This window comes from Pan paniscus, chromosome X, assembly GCF_029289425.2.
Source record: "Pan paniscus chromosome X, NHGRI_mPanPan1-v2.0_pri, whole genome shotgun sequence".
In the NCBI taxonomy this organism is placed as follows: Eukaryota; Metazoa; Chordata; class Mammalia; order Primates; family Hominidae; genus Pan; species Pan paniscus.
Genome location: NC_073272.2, coordinates 12,350,634 through 12,373,631, shown reverse-complemented (window position 1 = coordinate 12,373,631; position 22,998 = coordinate 12,350,634). Strand labels below are relative to the sequence as shown.

Sequence of the window (22,998 nt, the reverse complement as noted above, 5' to 3'; positions counted from 1 at the left end):
CTGGGTAAAAGTGGAAAAAGTGGGATGCACTATAGATATCAAACCAAAACCCCTTCCTTTTTGGTAGCATACAGGCAAAAGATTTAGAAAATTGGCTGAAATTCACCTACCACATCTGAGTATTGTGTCTTCACCTAATACAATTAACCATTTACAGTGCAGACACTTGCATAAAGCACTATGCCAGGTGCTATGGCAGTAAAAGAAAATATCTAGTTTTGAGCAGCTACTATTAAATCGTTCTTACATGAGTTGCCCCTAAGCATTCGAGTCACATAATTTCCATTGATGTCAGATTGAAAGCCCATTGCATATCATTTCCCATTAGCACTGGAAACTTGTAAGTGCTTGTTCAAGTCTTGCTCCACCGTCCTTGCTGCTGTTGCCCACACAGCATTTTATTCATACCTCTCTGAGAATGATTTTCATTTATGTTCTGGTTATCTGTATATGCCTCTATTTTCTAATACATGGCTCAACAAAATAAGATGTGCAGGCCAATGCTGGCCTGTGACCTGTTTTTCTAAATATGGTTATGTTGGAACACAGCCATACTCATTCCTTTATGTATTGTGTCTGATTGCTTTTGCACTACAGTGGTAGATTGAGTAGTTGCAAACAGGGCCCCTTTGGCCCACAAAGCCAAAAATGTCTACTATTTTACCCTTTATAGAAAAAGTTTGTTGACCTCTGTTCAAATATATTGAGAGATCCTTAAAGTCAAGGGCTGTGTTTGATTCTTTTTGGTTTTAGCTGAAAAGTCAGTACATTTAATGGAATCAATGAATGTTTGAGTCATTTTGTGTGCTGGGTGCTGTTCTAGGTGTTGGTGGTACGTTCTTCAAAGAGCAAAGCAAAATCTCTGCTTTCACAGAGCTTATATTCTAGTGTTGAGGACAGTGGGGACAGAAGGAGCAATAAACAAACTAAAAGAATATGTCAGTGATAAATATTATAAAGAAAAATAAACCGAGATGGGGGAAGAATTACCACGATGGGTAGGTGGTATAGTGGTAGAAGGGGAATTGGTTTTATGTGGGTTCAGAGAGAAAGTGACACTGGAGCAGAGAGTCATGTGGATTCTGAAGACCTTGCAGGGGCGAGCAGGGGATTGATGTGCTTGGCATGTTTGAGGAGTCAGAACGAGGCCATGTGCTCAGAGCAGAGAAAGGAGTGGGTAGCGTGGGAGGAAGTGAGCTCACTGTCTGAGTCTGTGTTTTCTGGGGCTGGTTTATTCTGGTGAATTTCTCTCTGGGTGAAATGGGAAGCCCTTACAGGGCAGAGCAAAAGGAGATGCATGTTCTGTCATGTTTTAACAACAGGCTCTCTTGCTTCTGAGTGGAGGATAGACTATAGGGGGAAGGGCAGGAGTGAACAGAAGCCAAGAGACCATTTAGAAAGGTCTTATGATAGTCCACATAAGAGATGATGCTGGCTTGACCCATGATAATAGAGATGAGGTGATGTGAACCCCAGATTCTGGCTTCTTCATCTAACTCAGTGCCTGGCACACAGTAAACATCTGTTGAAGGAATGAATAAAATGTCAGTATTTCCACTGAGGTCTCCCCAGTGGAATCCTTTCTAGAAATTCTCATCACACCTCTCTGGGATGGAATCCTGGCACCTGCATTAAAAATATAGTCATCATAGCTCTCCAGACATAATTTGATGCTCATCCTTCTATTGAGATTCATTGGGAGGCATTCTTGTTTTATCTGAGAACAGAGCAGACCAAAAGGGCTACATTTTTCCTTTAATTTATATGCTTCTGATGAGAAGGTAAAAGAACTTTGATTTAAAGATAATTCTACATTTTTTCTATGATTAACCAAAATAATTATTAATAGGTAAAAACCTTTCCATTTCTTCTGAGCCATCTGTAGGAAGAGGTGACAGACCAAGTGGGGATGATATGTTTCTTACAACAGCAACCCTAGGGTTTCCATTGCAGGTTGTAGAAAGATGTACAAGCTTTAATATTTCAAGTCACAGTTGCTCTTTTATTCTTTCCTATATAATAAATGCTAGTGAATGGTTGAAGATTTTTTAAGATACCAGGCTTTTATGAAGCCAGTAGCTGTTTAATTTTTAACAGGCTCAGGACATACTTTATACTTTTAATGATCAGTTACCATTCAGTTGGTAGCAAGATGAGCATTAATTTCACCAAAGCACCATATTGGTATTTCTGAGGGATGCTATTTCAGAAGGGGTCAGGGTATTCTAGAAACCGTGAATTTTGTAAATAAGCGGAGGTGTGAATACAAACGATTGATTGTCAGAATCACTAAACATAGCTTTGGATGTGAAGCCTTCCCATAAATCCGGCTGAGAACGCTCTCCCCACCACCCCCGTGGGTGATTTGAACCTCCCGACCACTGGGTGAACTGCACTGTTCTCCCACAGCCTGCAATGGGCTGCATGTAATATTCCCATCACTGGTCTGCAGACCTCTGCTAATGGTCTTGAAAGGGAGAAGGTTCAAAGCGGCTTGGTTCCCAGGCCTGCTAATGAGCATGAGGCCTCTTCACCCTTAATGAACCGGGGTTTGTGTGGAATTCTTTCTACTACTCTTTTTGATGGGAAGGCAGATGAGAGTTCACAAAAGCACTCAGGTCTTTATGGCAAGGGGAGCAGGCAGCTGGGCCACCCTCGGGTGGCCTGGAGGAGAGCAACATAGCTAGCAGAGGTCGTACCCAGGCCAACATAGCTCTGAGTGTGAGGCTGGACCTCCTGCCAGCCTGGCCTGTTGCTGGCAACAGTGACAAGCCCGTGATGGGAGTTTTTTGGCCAAAAGGGTCCCTCAGCAGTTTTGTAAGCCTCCTTAAATTGCTTTCTCAACTGTAATCATTATCATTGTCATAACATAACTTATCACATGAATATGATGACCACTGAAATCCTTGTTCTAATTAACTAAATCATTGCTCTAAATATTAGTCATTGGTACTCAAACTTACTGCAGCCACTGAAAAAGCCCCCAGATATTTTTCTCCGCTTCGTTCTGCCTACCCACGTCCCACTGCTGGATTAAACAATAGAATTATTCAGAAACATAATGAACACATGCCAAAAATTTTGCCTCTATCACAATCATCTTTGTGAAAGTCAATGTTTTTTCTCAGGAATATATTTTGGAAAATGACATCCCACACTTAAACACGATCATCTCTGCTGAAATCCCCACATTTGATTTCATGTACATTTCATGCCCATTTCTATAGTTACTGCCTTCCTATTGTTCTGAAACCTGGTTTGGTATTGCAGAGTAAAAGTCCTTAAATCTCGTATACATTAATACGTAAGTTTATAAATTCAAATTTATAAAAGACTCTAGTTTATTGATGAATATTTCTACATTTTAATTTTCTGTGCGAGGTTAAACCTGACTCTGACACAATAAGATTATTCTGATTAAATACAAATTATGGAAATTACAGTTTCAATTACATTCTAGTTTTGAATGAGGCCTTTTAAAAAACAAAATTGAAAAAAAAATTGCACATTTTCAGTTACTGAACTTTGAGAAAATGTTAACTGGTATATGATGGCTCAGGATGCTTTTTCCTCCTTTTTTCCCCAGTGAATAGAAAGAGAATTATTTGGAATGTACACACACTTACCCTTTCATGACCTGTGTTTGGAATTATTCTGAGATGCATTCAAAGCTGACACCCCCGTATAGTTGACCTCCCTGTGCCTAATCAAATCTTACATTCTTGTTTCCAGATAGCTGATCAGCTTCCTTGGGTTTTGCTGATGACACAAGAGAGCTTTGCCTGAAGATGGAAACACTGGAGTCAGAACTGACCTGCCCTATTTGTCTGGAGCTCTTTGAGGACCCTCTTCTACTGCCCTGCGCACACAGCCTCTGCTTCAACTGCGCCCACCGCATCCTAGTATCACACTGTGCCACCAACGAGTCCGTGGAGTCCATCACCGCCTTCCAGTGCCCCACCTGCCGGCATGTCATCACCCTCAGCCAGCGAGGTCTAGACGGGCTCAAGCGCAACGTCACCCTACAGAACATCATCGACAGGTTCCAGAAAGCATCAGTGAGCGGGCCCAACTCTCCCAGCGAGACCCGTCGGGAGCGGGCCTTTGACGCCAACACCATGACCTCCGCCGAGAAGGTCCTCTGCCAGTTTTGTGACCAGGATCCTGCCCAGGACGCTGTGAAGACCTGTGTCACTTGTGAAGTATCCTACTGTGACGAGTGCCTGAAAGCCACTCACCCAAATAAGAAGCCCTTTACAGGCCATCGTCTGATTGAGCCAATTCCGGACTCTCACATCCGGGGGCTGATGTGCTTGGAGCATGAGGATGAGAAGGTGAATATGTACTGTGTGACCGATGACCAGTTAATCTGTGCCTTGTGTAAACTGGTTGGGCGGCACCGCGATCATCAGGTGGCAGCTTTGAGTGAGCGCTATGACAAATTGAAGGTTAGTCCGATCCGCCTTAAGCCAACCCCTTTCTGCCAGAAAATGTCATGGAAATAAAAAGTGTATTCACTGCTAGCTACATGGCAGGTGAAGGTTTTCTCCTCACCTTTGTTATCTGATTAGTTTTAGCATGTTTTTGGCAGCCTATAAATGTTACACAATAAGGGTATCTTGTAAAAGTTGACTGCTGCTTGTAATTTTAGCGTTGTCAAGGTGAGGGCAAATTCTAAAAATCTGGATCATTTTCAATCTGTGCAGTTTTTCTGGATCATTTTCAATCCTTACAGTTCTTCCAAAGAGAGTGCTGCCTCTCTCTGAGAGAGAGGGAGAGAGAGAGATCGAGAGAGAGAGAGAGAGAGGGAGAGAGAGAGAGAGGGAGAGAGAGAGAGAGGGAGAGAGAGAGAGAGAAAGAATGACAGATAAAATCTGGCTTTGGGCATTTGGGGAACATTTACTTTTCTCACTCATCTGGGAAAACTAATTCACTCTCATTGTACCTGTATCTAGTTACTGCACAAACAAAAGAATAGAGGGAAGAATGTCTGTAGCAAATGTGGGATTTTAGAGGACACGTGACCTTTTATTCCTTGTGTAAACGATATCCAGCTTATTGGTGAAATTCAGTGCTCTGACAATCTCAGGTTTCACGAAAGAATTCCTTTTCGTGTAGGCTCTTTATTCAGTAAGGTTACAGTCAAGACTATTTGAACTTCATTTTTTACATGAAATTATTAACCTAACTCCAGCTTGGGGGATAATGATTAATATGACTATATGTGAAATAAAAGGATCACTTTCTAGGCAGGGCGTGGTGGCTCATGCCTGTAATCCCAGCACTTTGGGAGGCCGAGGAGAGTGAATCACTTGAGGTCAGCAGTTCAAAACCATCCTGGCCAACATGGTGGAACCCCATCTCTACTAAAAATAAAAAAATTAGCCGGGTGTGGTGGTGGGTGCCTGTAATCCCAGCTACTCGGGAGGCTGAGGCAGGAGAATCACTTGACCCTGGGGGGTGGATGTTGCAGTGACCCAAGATCGCGCCACTGCACTCCAGCCTGGGTGAAAGAGCGAGACTCTCTCTCAAAAAAAAAAAAAAAAAAAAAAAAATCACTCTCTAAGTATGGATAGAAAGCACCAGGGAAGAAATAATAAGCCAAGTCTCCAGATGTTTGTTCAATTTCAGGCAACGGTGGGTCTAATTATTGAAAACTCAGCTGAGAGAGTTTGAGTGAGATACTATGTTCATCAGCTAATTTTAGATCACAAGACACCAATTAAAAGAAAGGAAGTATAAATTAAAAGCTCTAAGTAAATATATATTGAAGTCCTTCCTCTCAGGAAAAACACATACCATGTTGTTGAGCAAACAAAATGAATCACATGATCAAAAGAGTGTTATCACTTAGAAAACAGTGTCACCTTTAACAAATGGTTTCTATCACCTCTCCTTAGCGCTAATGGGTGGTTGTGTTTACTGGGACCACATAGTTTATTCTGTGACAGTGGGATTAACGGACCACATCTGGGATTTGGCTTTGCTATTTCTTGACATGTTGAGGGAAGCCGACATGCTGAAGTCAATTCCTGCTTCTCAATGTCACTTGGGCAACAAAAGCATCACCTGGGCAGCATGTTTCACTTCAAGTATCCAAAGAATTACTGGTGCAAATCCATCTTTAAACCATGTAGAGGAAGTCAAGCACAAGGACTCAGGTGACACAGACAACAGAAGACAGCCGCTGACAGGCTTTCCAGAACAGTGCATGGCAGCACAGGAGAAAAGTACCACCAAAGTTAATCATAGCAAAGGCAATGCGTGTATGAGCTGTGCCTCTAGAGCAAATTCTGAAGAAATTGAGAAGGCGATTAATTTTTACAAACCAAGGTAATCTTTTTTTTTTTTTTTTTTTTTACCCCTTTTTTGGTTGGTGGTGGAGCTGAAGGGAGAATATTTAGGATAACTGAACAGAGATGTTTGATTTTTGTTTTCCAAAATGTAAACATGCCAGATCTTTGTTTGTTTATTAAAAATGTTCCTTTGATTGGATTTGCACTACCTTTTAATGATTGTTTGTTAAAACACCACAATCATAATGATGTTCAATATTTAACAACTCCCAGGCTTGATATTTATTTAAATCTTGTGGTCAGGTTCTGCTCAAGTACTCATGGCCTGTCACAGCAGAGTTATTAAATATTTACATAACATCTCCAAATTTATGAAGAATTCCTGTCATGCTCTAGCCCTCTTTGTGATAAAAACGAAACTCTTCAGTTACGAGCCCTGCACACTTTAATTGAGCCAGTGGCCTATCGGTTGTTGTACTGTCACATGGAGGGCCTGACAATTAATGATGTGGTTTCTTTTTATTTCCTAGTTACAGAAATATAAGCATATAAACAGCATCCAATGCACCGAAACACATTTACAGCCGTTCAATAAGATGTACTTATGAGCATTTGAACAAATAACTTATCGACATAGCATGTTTGTTTTAAAACATGCCACTTACGTTAGAATTTTAAAAATAATAATTATGACATTTGGATGTCTGATATTTCAGTTATCACATACTTATGAACATATGTACATCCTTGTTTTATTTAAAACCTAAGCACAATATAAATGTTGATTTTTTGAAGGAAGTAATAGCATACCAAGAGGACCAAAACCAAGGAAGTATATTTCTATAATTACTACTTTGGTCTGAAATGTGCTCTGAACATGCATTTTTCTGTAGCTCTAGGATCTCATATAGATGTGGATTTGTGATGACGTGGGAACACAGATAAAGCATGGAGGAATTTGAGGATGCTTTCATTGATAAGACAATAGATTTGCTTTATTAATTTGCATATGTAAGGACCCTGGTGTCTTTGGAAACATTTTTGTCCTTCTGTTAGTAAAAGTTCATTACCTGAAGAAGGGAATTCTGCAATTATTATGAAGAATAATTTCTTGCAATAATACTAAACTTTGGGGGACATATTTTACTCATTAGATCTCAGTATAAGAAATGTTTGTTTATACAAAAAATCAGAATATCATTTTGTACATTACAATCTTTTTCTAAGTGTAAAAGAAAAAGAGATAAAAATTCTAACATGTTGAACTCGTACAAATAAAATCATCCACATCATGTAAAATAGCATCATGTCAGTAATCTAACGCTTTCGGAGACTATGCATTGAGAGGCACTCATGAAATATTGAAGCAAAGAGAAAATTAAGGTAGCATTTCCTGAACTCTACTAAGATAAAAAGAGAAAAGTTTTCCTGCCAAGTGCAAAGGTCTCTAAGTGGAGCGTATCCATAATGTGGATATTTCTTTACATCATTTTAATTGAATTTTAAGAAGCCTCTCAGTCCTTCAAACTTGGAGGAAAAATTTGATTTGTGAACCACATAACATATAAGAGAATTTAATATAATTAATGCATTCCAGAGTTTTCAAGGAATTAAAATGCAGTAGTCCTCTTTTTCTGTTCCAACATACAAGGTTGGAGCTCTTGTTTCTTTTCTCTAATTATACCTATAAAAATATACAAATTGAAAAAAACTGACCTTTCCTTGCCTTTCAGTTTCAGCATAGCCCCTTCAAATTAGCTGAAGCTGAAGTTCCAAACTATTGTTTTGCTATTCTTATTCTAAAGGCTGGCTGAGGAAGTTTGTTTGTATAATGCATGTTTCAACGGATCATCCCATTGTAATTTTTTAATAGTTTGATATAAAAGTTCAAATTAAAGCTCAGCATTTCTATGTAGCACTTTTTATCTGGAAGTGAAGACATGAGATTTCATTCTTGGGTTTAATTTATAGATTGTAAGGTTCTATGTTTGAAAAATCTTTCCCAGTTTGCAACTAGGAAAGTTGTAAGTGTATACTGAGCTAGACTTTTTTTTATTATAATTTCTATAACTTGTTTCTTCTTTGAAAACCAGTAGCAGGCATAGTGCAGGTTCTAGTGCTATGGTGTGTGATGCACACACATATTTGCATATACATATACATACATGCATTTATTTATTTATTTAATATTATTATCTTCCTGAATCTAAGTTGGAGACAAATTCAAGTGACCAGTATTTTCATTAGGGATATTTCATTCTGCAGGCAAGAGATGACAACAAACATAGCAATAATAACTATATTCCCATCACTCAAAATATTTTACCTATTCCTTGAATGTTTGGTAGATGGATACAAGTCAACTTTGGACTTGGTATATTTTTTGTGGGAAGAGTCTTATCTTGAAGGGGTTTTTTTTTGAAGTTACAAATATGTGTATTTTTTAAAATGTGTCTTTCTGTTTATTGGTTTCTAGTTTAAATCCCTTAAGATCAGGGCTCAAGACAATTGCATATGGTCTCACTTATGGATGCAGTATCCTTTAAGAAATATTAGAATAAGTTTATTGTATCTTCAAAATTTCCATAAGCTCATTAATGTTTTCAGTCTGTGTAATCAATTAATGACTAGGAGAGGTGCACTTAGGCCTTCCACTCAGAGAGTGAAATTTTCTTTCTTTTTTTTTTTTTTTTACTTTAAGTTCTGTGATACATGTGCAGATTTATTACATAAGTATACATGTGCCATGATGGTTTGCTGCACCTATCAACCCATCATCTAGGTTTTACACCCCACATGCATTAGGTATTTGTCCTAATGCTCTCCCCCCCTCGCCCCACAACCCTGACAGGCCCCAGTGTGTGATGTTCCCCTCCCTGTGTCCATGTGTTCTCATTGTTCAACTTCCACTTATGAGAGAGATCATGCGGTGTTTGGTTTTCTGTTTCTGTGTTACTTTGCTGAGAATGATGGGTTCCAGCTTTGTCCATGTCCTTGCAAAGGACATGAATTCATTCTTTTTCAGGCCTGCATAGTATTACATGGTGTATATGTGCCACATTTTCTTTATCCAGTCTATCATTGATGGGCATTTGGGTTGGTTCCAAGTCTTTGCTATTGTAAATAGTGCTGCAATAAACATATGTGTGCATGTGTCTTTATAGCAGAATGCTCTATAATCCTTTGGGTATCTACCGGGTAATGGGATTGCTGGATCAAATGGTATTTCTGGTTCTAGATTTTTGAGGAATTGCCACACTGTCTTCCACAATGGTTGAACTAATTTACAACCACCAACAGTGTAAAAACATTCCTGTTTCTCCACAGCCTCGCCAGCATCTATTGTTTCCTGACTTTTTAATAATCGCCATTCTAACTGGCTTGAGATGGTATCTCATTGTGGTTTTGATTTGCATTTCCCTAATGACCAGTGATGATGAGCTTTTTTTTTTCATATGTTTGTTGGCTGCATAAATGTCTTCTTTTGAGAAGTGTCTGTTCATATCCTTTGCCCACTTTTTGATGTGGTTGTTTGATTTTTTCTTGTAAATTTGTTTAAGTTCTTTGTAGATTCTGGATATTAGCCCTTTGTCAGATGGGTAGATTGTAAAATTTTTCTCCCATTCTGTAGGTTGTCTGTTCACTCTGATGGTAGTTTCTTTTGCTGTGCAGAAGCTCTTTAGTTTAATTAGATCCCATTTGTCAATTTTGGCTTTTGTTGCCATTGCTTTTGGTGTTTTAGTCATGAGATCCTTGCCCATGCCTATGTCCTGAATGGTATTGCCTAGGTTTTCTTCCAGGGTTTTTATGGTTTGGGGTTTTACATTTAAGTCTTTAATCCATCGTGAGTTAATTTTTGTATAAGATGTAATGAAGGGGTTCAGTTTCTGTTTTCTGCATATGGCTAGCCAGTTTTCCCAGCACCATTTATTAAATAGGGAATCCTTTCTCCATTGCTTGTTTTTGTCAGGTTTGTCAAAGATCAGATGGTTGTAGATGTGTGGTGTTATTTCCAAGGTCTCTGTTCTGTTCCATTGGTCTATATATCTGTTTTGGTACCAGTACCCTGCTGTTTTTGGTTACTGTAGCCTTGTATAGTTTGAAGTTAGGTAGTGTGATGCCTCCAGCTTTGTTCGTTTTGCTTAGGATTGTCTTGGCTTTATGGGCTCTTTTTTGGTTCCACGTTAAATTTAAAGTAGCTTTTCTAATTCTGTGAAGAAAGTCAATGGTAGCTTGATGGGGATAGCATTGAATCTATAAATTACTTTGGGCAGTATGGCCATTTTCTCGATATTGATTCTTCTATCCATGAGCATGGATTTTTTTTCCATTTGTTTGTGTCCTCTCTTATTTCCTTGAGCAGTTGTTTGTAGTTCTCCTTGAAGAGGTCCTTCACGTCCCTTGTAAGTTGTATTCCTAGGTATTTTATTCTCTTTGTAGCAATTGTGAATGGGAGTTCACTCATGATTTGGCTCTCTGCTTGTCGATTATTGGTATATAGGAATGCTCATGATTTTTGTACATTGATTTTGTATCCTGAGACTTTGCTGAAGTTGCTTATCAGCTTAAGGAGCTTTGGGGCCAAGATGATGGGGTTTTCTAAATATACAATCATGTCATATGCAAATAGAAACTATTTGACTTCCTCTCTCCTATTCGAATACCCATCATTTCTTTCTCTTGCCTGATTGCCCTGGCCAGAATTTCCAATACTGTGTTGAATAGGAGTGGTGAGAGAGGGCATCCTTGTCTTGTGCCAGTTTTCAAAGGGAATGCTTCTAGCTTTTTTTTGCCGAGAGTGAAATTTTCAAGTCCTCTTCATAGTTCTGTCATTTTGCTTGCTTTAGGCCTTTTGAACCTATGTTATTAAGAACGATATGGCTGGGCATGGGGGCTCACACCTGTAATCCCAGCACTTTGGGAGGCCAAAAAGGAGCATTGCTTGAGCTTGGTCGTTTGAGACCAGCTTGGACAACATAGCAAGACCCTGTCTCTACTAAAAATAAAAATAAAAATTCAACTGGGCATGGTGGCATGTACCTGTGGTTCCAGTTACTCTGGAGGCTGAGGTGAGAGGATCATTGAGCCTGGGAGATCAGGGCTGCAGTGAGCAGTGATTACACCACTACGCTCCAACCTGGGTGACAGAGCAAGACCCTGTCTCAAAAGAAAAAAAAAAACCCACAATGAAAGTTAATATAGGTTTTTTGAGAGGTCATAAAAAATTAATATGTGTTTAATTAATTAAGGTAATATGAACAGTAACAGTCCCTGCCTTCATGGAGCTTATAGTCTAGTAGGGCATTCCAACAGCTACTAAATACTTTCTCTGTTGATGGTGGCAGGAAGCACATTGTGCCCAAAGCAAAGGTACTGACCCCAGTCCTGAGAGATGGAGAAAGGCTTCCCAGAAAAGGGATCACTGCACCTACCATTTCCAAGCCTTGTATTAGAAAACAATATTGAATTTACTAGATGTCTGTAAAATCCCTGTTATCAGTTAATCCTTTTTAACTTTTTACCACGTATGATGTTCTTTGTGTAACCCTATATAGTTTTTCAAACTTGTTCACAGTAATTCCCAGTTGATTTTAATCTAAAATACAGACAGACTATATGATGTTTCACCATGTGGTATGTGAATAACTCAGACACATGTCTTCTAAAATGTTGTAATTTTATGGAGTTTCACCAGTTCCAACTGACTCCAATATGCAATTCTGTTTGTACTAATTTCATGGCAGCATTTGTTTAGTCTGCAATATAGATATGTATTTTTTTCCTTTTATTTTTAGTTGGACACTTAATAATTGCACATATTTATGAGATATAGTCTGATATTTCCAAACGTGTATACAATGTGTTGAAATGTATATTTTTTAATAGTTTCCATGTGATTAAAATAAGATTTCCAAATATTTGTAAAATATATTAAAACTATATTTTAATTTTGTTAGTTTGGTACAAGGATATTTATGATAGATGGAATAAAAGAAAGCATCTCCAGGCATATGTTCTTAATGGGAAACTCAAGGCAGCTTCCTTTTCCTCCTCCTTACCTGTCTATTTTCTGGATGAGTCCTCTCTCAACTCCTTCACCTGCAGAGAGCAATGTATTATTGCCTAGTGATTTATTATTGTTGGAATCATTCTTGGTAAGCTCAGAGAGTTCGAAAAATGCACAAACAAGTACACATGGTACCTCTTCATCATGTGGCTGTGCAAACGTAATTCTTGGGCACCTTGTTAACGTTCTTGTGCTATATTTTACTCGTCTATAAAACAGGGCTAATGTATAGTACTTACTTTCACAGAAAATTGGGAGAGCAAAATAAAGTGTTTCATGTGCCTTAGCATTGTGCCTGGCCTACAGAAAGCCTGCAACACATGTCAGAACGACTGTTAGAAACTAGGAGGCAGAATGTTTAGTGGTTAAGTGTATGGACATTGGATGTAGACTGACTGCCAAATATTTTTTAACCACTGTCTTGTATTATGTGTATGTGAGATAAGAGTATATATTGTTGCTTTAATGTGTTTTGTAGTTTTGTTTCTAAAGCACCTGCCAAAGGGCAGAGACGTGACAATTAATAAACACTTGTTGATGGACATGTGCAGAATTGATGCATTAGACGAGTGTTTTGGGATTCGGAGGAGGAAGAGATGAATCTGCTTTTGAGTAGACAATAAACCTTGCTTCAGGGTGGTGGGATTTAAGCTGCTTTGACAGATCTGTGGATTATGCATCAAAGAAGAGTGAGGTGCTCTGCAGGAGTGAGACCAGCAGAGACCTGTCGGTAGGAATAGGCAAGACAGCTTTGGAATTTTAGACAATCCTAACTAGAGCACAGGGTGCCAAATGGGGAGCCAGGAAAGAGGATGTTGGAAGAGTCACCTGGAGGGAAGGTCTTGAAAGTCTTTAAATGCAAGGTTAAGGGTTTAGGCCATTTTTACCATTTTCTATAGAGTAATAGTGAAGTGTTTTTTTTTTTTTAAGAGAGAGAGGTTAATGTATATTTTCTGAAATAAATTTCATGTGAGAATATAAGAATGGATAGGGTTACTGTGTTCATGGAAGAAATAAAAGGGGGAAGAGACATTCACATTACTTTAGATTTTGTGGTCTCTCTTTTAATTGGCAGAAAGAAGTAGTATCACAGGTCAAAAACCACGACCCTGTCAACAGAAACATGTAAAATTGTGAGATTCAAGGTCCTGCCCCTTAAAACTAGGAAGAAATAGGAGATGTCGTTGCTGATTGGCTGTTAGGTACAGACACAAATGTGATTCTTTTCCTGCTTTTCTAGTGCAGTAAGACACAGTGGGGACAATGCATGGTTATTTCTTCTGGCTTTTTGATTCACAATAAGGAGAATGCTGTTCAAACCTCCGAATGCCCACTATAAACCAAAATAATGTTTTAGAGCCAGGAGCAACCTTGGAGCTCATGTCATTCCATCCTCATTCTGCAGATGAGGAAAGTAGGGCTGAGAGTAGTAAAAGAAGTTTTCCGCAATGACCTAGTGGGTTAGTGACTCTGAACTAGGACTAGAGCACAGTTCCCTGCTGTCCAGTTTTGTGTCTTTCCTGCTACTTCCTACAGCGGTTAACAGTGCCAGCCAGCACAGGCAGGATTGCCTTTTGAGTGGTTCTGAAATTTCTGAGGTCTCTTCTGAGGTTTTCAGGAGTAAACACAATGATTTTACGGTAATTTTTAAACGCCTGCTTGGCCTGGCAATAAACCAGCATCATGGGTGTAGGATGATGCCTTACCATGCTGTCTGGGAATTATTGCAGAGATGTGGCTTTGCAATGATGCCTCCAGGGCCACCAAAATAAGTTGCCTAGAAGATGCCCCCATGCTGACATTTTCTATAGCTGAGCCAGTGTAGATTTGGCCATCTTGAAGGGCCAGACTTCATGCCTGGAGCTGTGTTCATGTACATGGACCCAGACAACCTCGGGGACACTGCAAAAGAAAGCAGAGTTAGGACAGTGATGTCAATGAGGAAACAAAGGAATTGTGGTTGCAACTTAATGGGCTCACTAATTCCCTTCTTAGGATAATTGTTTTCCTGAATGTCTTAATATATAGATTATTCTTAGACTGGTAAATTTTTTGACATTGCCATAAAGTGGGCATGAGTAGTCTGAGAAACTGAATGTGGCTAAAGATTTAATTTATTTTCAGTATGTGGCATAAACATTCTGGAAAAATCTGATACAAATGCAATTGTAAAAATCCATTTAAAACTTAATCACTTTATATTCTGGACTTTTGGGTATGACACAACGTTGTTGCTTACCCATGAGGTATGGACTTTAAGCTGACAAAGGAAAACACATTTTGCATGTCGCATCAAAAAGGAAAATACTTGTAAAGTGCCGAGCATGGTGACTGGCACATAGTAAGTGTTGGATGTACACGAGGTATTATTTTATCTGGGCATTTACTGTTACGATAAAACCTTCATTGGTGTAATCCAATGGTGGATTTCTTGACAGTATCATAAATTACTCAGTGGTTATAGGGTTGATATGTGTTTCTGGCTGACATGGGAAACTTTGAACAACTCTCAAGGGAATTATAATTGGGTGGAAACTTTGATTTGTCCTTTCTAAACCAAGCTAAGTAGTAAAATGGACTTTTAAGAAGCAGTGAGTGGTGAATTGAAAGAAATGGCTTTAAAAACAAGGCCCAATTTGAAGTCTGGGGATGCGGGTGGCAGGGGTGGAGGGGAGCGGCTCTTTCATGTTTCTGGTTAATCTGATTGGATCAGCACCACAGGTGCCATCAGAGCACCTACAGCTGTTTCCAAGAAAAGAAAAGCTGGCATTGGTTTATACTATGGCTGTCACATTTATACACATCTAGACAGATGAGGAAAAGATGGGTGACATGATACACAGTAAGCCTAGACTAGTCAGACGAGCTCAGGGGGCTAGCTTTCTTTTTTTTTTTGTAGGGTTGCCTTTGGTATGTGAGTAAATGATGAAGCAAGTTGGCCCTGGGCTGTGTGTTAGCAGCTGTCTCTCTTAGAATAGGAAGAGGGAGGAACTTCAGTATCGACTGGGGCTGGAGGAGGAGGAAAGCGCTGAAGTGAAGGAGCTGTACAAGAAGGCAGCTTCCAACTCCTCCACTGTAGGGGCCCTGGGGTGTTTTGTTCTCTGTGCTCTCTTCTGTGCCAGTTGTGCAGGGTGCCTAGAATAGCGGTATCATTGTCTGCCTCCTCCCTTATATCTCTTTTGCTATTTATTGAGGGGGAAAATCCGGAAAATATGGTTTTTATTTTTATTTACATTGGGATAGACTAGGTTCTTATTACTGAAACAATATGGAAATCATGAGCAGCTTCTATTCCTTTTGTGCCTTTATAAATATTCTTTTCCCTATCTGCTTTATCAGATCCTGCTTTTAAAAAAAAAAAGAAAGAAAAAACCTTATTTGTTTACTCAGGGAATATTTTATGTAGCTACTATGAGATAAACACTGAGTAAATTCTGGGAATGCAGAAATGAAAAACAAAGATAAGTCGTTGCTTCCATGGTCTAGAGCTCATTATAACATGTAATAAGAATATATAGACAGGATATGAAAAGAGCTCCATGGAGCTCAATCAATGAGATAATTTTTAATGTGAATAATAATAAAAAACCACTGACTTCGGTGTTGATATCTAGAAATTGCCTAATTCCAAAAGCTGAAGTAAAAATACATTTCAATAAAAAGCAACATTTACAGAGAACAGTGACATTCAGTCATTTGGAATTGCAAATTCCACTGTTCAGTCATTTGGAATTGCAAGTAAGGGCAAAATATGAAGACTCCAATCCATGAAAAAAGCCGGTTGGACGCTTTCTTATGAAAGGTCTACTGTTCGCGGGCTGGACTGCTAGTCCTTCTCACGTGCTTTCCTCAGAGGTCTCCATTTCCTTCCTGAACAGGGCTAATAGGTCAGATAAATATCCAGGCTCACAAGCAGTTTATGTCATTTCCACTCTGAAAGGATCCATCCCTAGGAAGATATTATGGGAGCAAACTTGCGGAAGTGCTATTGTGTTAACCAAGCCAGCTGGTGGGTTTGCTTTATCTGTTATGGAATTTTTACCAACTTAGGTGTTAGGATGAATATCCTGACCTGGTAGAGTGTTTATTTCCCCCTTCTTTGACCCTTGACACAGCTGTTTAGAGCTCAGTCACTCTTGGTTGACATGGTCAGATTCAAAGCCAAGAAGAGTGAAATGGGCAGGCTTTTAGACTCACACACTGAGTATGGCCTGTGTGAGTGAGTCTGAAAGATCTAGGAGACATGGGGAAGCCGTATGCACTTCACTTAAGGAGCTTGGAGGGAGATGCTATTTTTGCCTCTGGATTGCTGATTTAAGCTCTAGAGGGTCCCAGCAAACAAGGGCCTCACTTATTTATAGTGTCCAGCTTGTTAACTGGTTCCAGTAGCTCTTTCACTCTAAATACCCTGACTTGATCATTACAGATTCTATGCATGTAACAAAATATCACATGTACCCCATAAATATGTACAAATATTATGTATCAATAAAACGTTCATCTGATAACATATTAGGCAAGGCCATAGGGCTGCTTCCATACCTCTAGAAAACTGCCTCGTAGGTCAGGGCTGAGTGGTAGTACAGGAAGGTGGAGTAATCTGTCAAGATGCTGCTTTAAGTTGTTTTGAGATGTGGTTCAAGGGTGTTTGTTGATCAAACACCAAGAGCTACCTATTACCAAGAATAATAACTAGCATTTGTAAATCTCCAGATTGACAGTTTGCAAAGCACTTTCAAGTATTATTTGATCCTTGGAACAACCACGTATCTCCTGCAAAAATATGGGAATGATAATACCTGCTCATTAGGGATCTTGGGAGGATTAAATGAGATAATATAGGTCCAAGTGTCTAGCCTAGCATTTAGTGGGTGGGAGCAGCTGGGTAAATAGGAACCATCTTTAACAATGCAGAACATGAGGCCATGGAAAATTCAAAAGCATAACTGTAGTCAGATGACTACGTTTTGGAGCTCAGACCCAGGGACCCCATTTTGCCCTTGACTAATCGTCACCTATGATTAAAGCAGAAACAACTATGGTCCAAACATACCACCCTTAAAAAATTAGCGAGAAAGAAAGAGAGAGAGTTTCAGTATGGAGAGAGCAAGTATTTTTGCCTTCACTTTTGACACACAGGCTCCCTGGACTGAGCAAAGAAGTTCCCTTTGAAGTGGTGACTATGATTGAGGATGAGCTAGTTTCCACTCTAATATAAATAAAGAAGTCAAAATACAAAGTTGAAATATGGAAATCCATATGGAATCATTTTATTTACTTACAGCAATATTGAATTATCCAATACTCAATAGTTTCTCTGTACCTAAGTGTTAACATAAATGAATGAATCTCTGATGATCCCTAAAATCATTTCATCACTTGAAATGTGATTATTTACTTACCCTGGCTAAAAATGTAAATTTATAGTCTTGGTCTATGAGTTCAACATTTCAAATTTCTTAAGATACCAAAACAAGTTAATATTCGTATTTAGTTATTCATGCCAAAGCGTGGATACATATAAAAATGATCACCATGTGTTAGTCAATAATAAAACTTTTTGATCTGTTATCCATTCCTCTTTCTAGGATCGCTAATCAGTCAGAATTGTAGATTTAAATTGGTTTCTAAAACAAAGATATCTCAAACATGGTTGTGCACAAAGCCACTCAGGGTTCATACATATATATATGTGTGTGTGTATACATATATATATATTTTTTTTATTTCTTTTTTTTTTTTAGATAGAGTCTCGCTGCATAGCCCAGGCTGGAGTCCAGTGGCGTGATCTCGGCTCACTGCAACCTCCACCTCCCGCATTCAAGCAATTCTCCTGCCTCAGGCTCCCGAGTAGCTGGGATTACAGGCATGCGCCACCACGCCCGGCTAATTTTTGTATTTTTAGTAGAGACAGGGTTTCGCCAGGTTGGCCAGGCTGATCTCGAACTCCTGACCTCAGGTGATCTGCCCGCCTAGGCCTCCAAAAGTACTGGGATTACATGATGAGCCACCATTTATAAGATTCAGCAGATCTGAGACAGGTTTAGAGTCTGATTTCAACTTGTGTCCTGGCGTTGCCATTTTAGAATTGTGCGAACTTAAGGGAAAAAAAACAAAACTAACTTTTCAAGCCTCAATTCCTCATCAGTAAAACAGAGGTAATAATTCAGTAATAACTCCATAATGCTTGTCCCCTAGGAAGCCCTGGATAAAGGATAGTGGTTTCTCTTTCCATCACTATTGTTATTCCTTGAATGCCTCTATCTTTACCCCGTTATTCTAAATTTTAAGCCTTTTCTGTAGTTATATGGACAATGCAGTTGGCCCTCCATATTTGTGGGTTCTGCATCTGAGGATTCAACCAATCGTAAATCAAAAATATTTGAAAAAAAAACAATTAAAAAAAGATAAAAACACAAATAAAAAAGTATAACGACTATTTATTAATTGTATTATTAATTATTAATAATTACTGTATTATTATAAGTAACCTAGAGATGATTTAAAGTATTGCAGGATATGGGTAGGTTATATGCAAATATTATACCATTTTATATCAGAGAGTTGAGCATCCATGGATTTTTGGTATCTGTGGGAGGGTCTTGAAACCAATCCCCTGTAGATATTGAGGAATGACTGTATATGTTCTTATACAAAGTCAAACAATACAGTTTATGTAAGTGAATCCTCAATCCTTCCAGCTCTTCCTCTACCAACTCTTGATTATTCTTAAAGGATCAACTCAAATCTCATGGAGGACTACTCTAATTTAACTTTTAATAAAATTATCTGATCTCCGACATTCCCTATTTTTTTTTTTTACCACTCCTTCATAATTGCATGCTGTTTGTGTATTATTTCATATTCTTTGGGCCGGATTCACAAAGGATAGGATAAAGTAATACCATGTATAGTGGCTTACGTTTGTAATCCCAGAACTTTGGGAGGCTGAGGCAGGAGAATCACTTGAGCCCAGGAGTTCAACACCAGCCTGGGCAACATAGTGAAACCTTGTCTCTACAAAAAAATAAAAATAAAAAAAAATTCCAGGCATGATGGCACACGCCTATGGTCCCAGCTACTCTGGAAACTGAAGCAGGAGGATTGCTTGAGCCCAGAGTTGGAGGCTACAGTGAGCCGTGATCACACCACTACACTCCAGCCTGGATGACAGAGAAAGACCCTGTCTCTAAAACATTAAAAATTAAAAAATAAACCTACTTTGGGCATAAGTCTTCCCTCCCCAATAGTGTTTCAATTTCTCAAGCCCAGTGGCTGTATTTTGTGTTCTTTTATATCTGATTACTCATTTTTCAACAATAAGAGCATTCTGAAAAGCTACAAGGTATTTTATCAGTAGTAAATAGTTGTTGAAACCAGTTGAAAAAGGCTGTAATGATTTAATTAGATTACAGTCTGTATTGTGTAGGTAGAAGTTGCCCATCAGATTAAAAAAAAAGGAAAATCCTAGCTCACCAGCCATTCTTTCAAATTTTAAATACATAGTCAAGCAAAATAATGCCTTTCAGGTCTCTGCACTCCTTTCTGAATCTACAAGTTTCTTCTCAATGATTTCTTTCAAGAAAGTCTTATAAAGAGACCATTTGAATTTTTAAAACTTTAACTCAGGCAGCAGTGATCAAATATTTGTGATTCACAAAGGATAGGATAAAATAATACCATGTACATATACAATCGGCCCTCCATATCTGTGGATTTCACATCTGTGTATTCTACCACCGAGGACTGAAAATATTCAAAAACAATAAATGGTTACATTTGTTTGTACTGAACATGTATAGACTTTTTAAAAATCTCTAAACAATACAATGTAACAACTATTTACTAAGCTTTTACATTGTATTAGGTATTATAATTAATCTAGAGATAAAGTATATGGGAGGATATACATAGGTTATATGCAAATACTATGCCATTTTATATAAGGGACCTGAGCATCTGTGGATTTTGGTATTCATAGGGGTCCTGGAACGAATCCCCTACAGGTACCTCGGGACGACTGTATATATTTTGTGTGTGTGTATTTTCTTCCCTATTGCCTCAGAATAGAGTTTAATTCCACTTTGAGACAGGATGGTAAGGTATCATGAGGACCATAGGGTAAACTTAGCAATATACAATTGCTTAGTTTTCGAAACTTGGGAGAGGAAGGGGCTGCCACTGGCGCACAATGGGTCAAGGCCAGGGATGCTGCTAAACATCCTGAATGCACAGAACAGCCCCCCAGACAGATAGTCATCCAGCCCCAAATGTCATTGGTGCCAAAGCGGAGATACCCTGAGTCGAAGCAAAGCATCTTTGTTAATGACATAAGAGAAATGCTCAGTTTTACTCTTACAGACATTTACTTGTTTGTGTGACCCCTAAACCAAATCTATTTTGAGATGTAGAGAGCTGAGACATTGCAGAGCTCCCCTCCCGCCATCTGCAGATGCCCTGAGTGGCAGCCTGGCAGCCTGGAAGCAGCCCCAGAGTTCTTTGCACAGCGGGCTTCTCTCACCCATGCCCCCAGCCCAACTCTGAGCAGTCTGGGCCCGCACATGCCAGCCTTCAGGCTGTTTCAACAGTATTTAAACCTCCAAAGGCTTATGAAATATTCTTTAATCCCTTCCCAAAACATGATTTAGGTGTATTTGATATTATCTGCTATCCCCTAGATTTCCTAGTGTTTGCAGCTTATTTTCAGGACTACCTTCCAGGTGTAGCCGTCTGTGTCAGAGACAGGAGAGCCTGAGGCTTTCCTCCAAGTGGGGAGTCTGCAGAGAACAGGCTGGCAGCTGAGACTTTCGCCCAAATGGCGTATATTTGATGTATAATAGTTTTAATTGTGATATTATTAAAAGTGAATTATTTCCATAGATCAAAAGTTAACTCATTAAATCTGTTAGTCTATTTTAAGTTGGTCTTCCAAAGGAACCATTTATATTTATATAGCATTGCGTCTTTATCCTTGCAAAACTGTGGATTCTAAACTCCTCAAGTCAGAGACTTGGAATAGCATAAATCAGATGTGAGTCTTCATTGCTGAGGCTGAATTTATTCAGTCATAATTTCCAAGCATTTGTTCCTGCTGGAAGGTACTACTTATTTCACAAGAAGTTCATGTCATGAAAGCGCTGAGCTCGAAGGGCCATCACGCATATCTAGTCCAGTGGTTCTCAACCTGGCTGCACAGGGATTACCTTGGGCAGGAGCCCAGCCCAATGGGACAAGATCTTCTGGGGTGCAGCTCAGGCATTGGGGTTTCCCCAAAACTACCCCAAGTGATTCTAATGTGCAAACTTGGTGGAAAAAGTTTATTCTTTTCCAGTTCCTCAGTTACAATGAGTAAACTGAGGGTCAGATTAATTCATAAAGGCAGAAGTCAGCAAACACCGTAAAGGACTAGCTACTAAATCTTTCTGGCATTGCAGGCCATATGGTTTCTGTGGGAACTGCTCAAAAGCAGCCATAGGCAATTCAGAAACAAATGGATGTGGCAGGCTGCCAATGAAGCTCTATAAAAATAGGTGACTGGCTGGATTTGGCCCATGGGCCATAGTTTGCCAACCCCTGGTTTAGATCTCACAGTTGGTTAGTAGAAACCCATATGCTAGGCCACAGATAGACTAACCTTCAACAAGTGATCTTCCTTCTACTAGATGCAGTTTTCCTGTTTGAAGCAGTGTCTATAACATACCCAACTTCTGTAGAGGTTAAATAATAATTATCTTTATGTAAGTTAAGGCAAATATCTTAGCATAGGTACTCATAGTCTAGAGCGCAGAAATTTTCATTATCTGTGTCTTTATGAGAGGTCTGCATTTTGATGGTATTTACCAAATTTAAAGTAATAATCACAGTATATGTGTTTTACTAAAGTAATAACCCAGACAATAATATTCCTATCCAAGAAATTTTTTCAGCTAGAAAGTCAGAAAATGAGACAGCGTGATCAGACCACCAAAGCAAGCAAGAAAAAAAAATCAGCTAAGAAAAATGGAGATCTGATTTTCTTTTCACCCAGTAAAGGAATCAGTTGAAAATCTCTTAATTCTTCCTTACTGTGCTGATGACTCATGGGGAGATACTTTATCTCAGATTTCTTTTGAATACATCTGAGTAAATTTGAATATGAATTATATCTAATAGCTAGAGATGCTTCCTACGAGTCCTTGGGAAACAGCATGGACTAAGGCTGAAGAAGTGGAAAGAAAGCCATCACAATTAATGTGGAGAGTTATGTGTTTGGTACTTATGACACTTTGGGTATTTTTCACTGTTTGTATAGCCTTTCTTCCAAAGTACACTCATAAAAATAGGGTTCCTGAAACGTTAAAAAGCCACTGGATCTGGTCATTTTCCTTGGAGATTAATTTATCTCTATTTGGCAATTACTTCGTATCTATGTTTTTCAGAGAAAGTCACTCTACCTCTTCCCTTTTTTATCTAAATAACACATTCAATAAAAGTGCTTCCTGTCCTGAAAAAACAAAACTGTCTTATTTACGATTATAAAATGGTGTTCAATCAATGATTTCCCTGAGGGGATAAACACTAGAGATGGAAAAACAAAATCAATTTGTTTTTCACAAATTGACATCCCTCTGTATGATGCCATCATTGAACTGGAGT

At 38.9% G+C, this 22,998-nt stretch overlaps 1 protein-coding gene across 9 annotated transcripts in view; it reads left to right on the top strand.

Annotated features, from left to right (window-relative positions):
* Nucleotides 1-22,998, top strand: part of MID1 (midline 1) — a 388,014-nt gene that overhangs the window by 262,180 nt on the left and 102,836 nt on the right. For 7 of the 9 annotated variants that reach the window (XM_063601877.1, XM_063601875.1, XM_034949642.3 and 4 more), the window contains exon 2: nt 3,733-4,448. In XM_063601877.1, coding sequence (XP_063457947.1) covers nt 3,789-4,448 — 660 coding nt within the window. In that variant the 5' untranslated portion in view covers nt 3,733-3,788. The remainder of the gene's footprint in view (nt 1-3,732; nt 4,449-22,998) is intronic. The other 2 variants (XM_063601876.1, XM_003811942.5) reach the window with 1 other exon arrangement.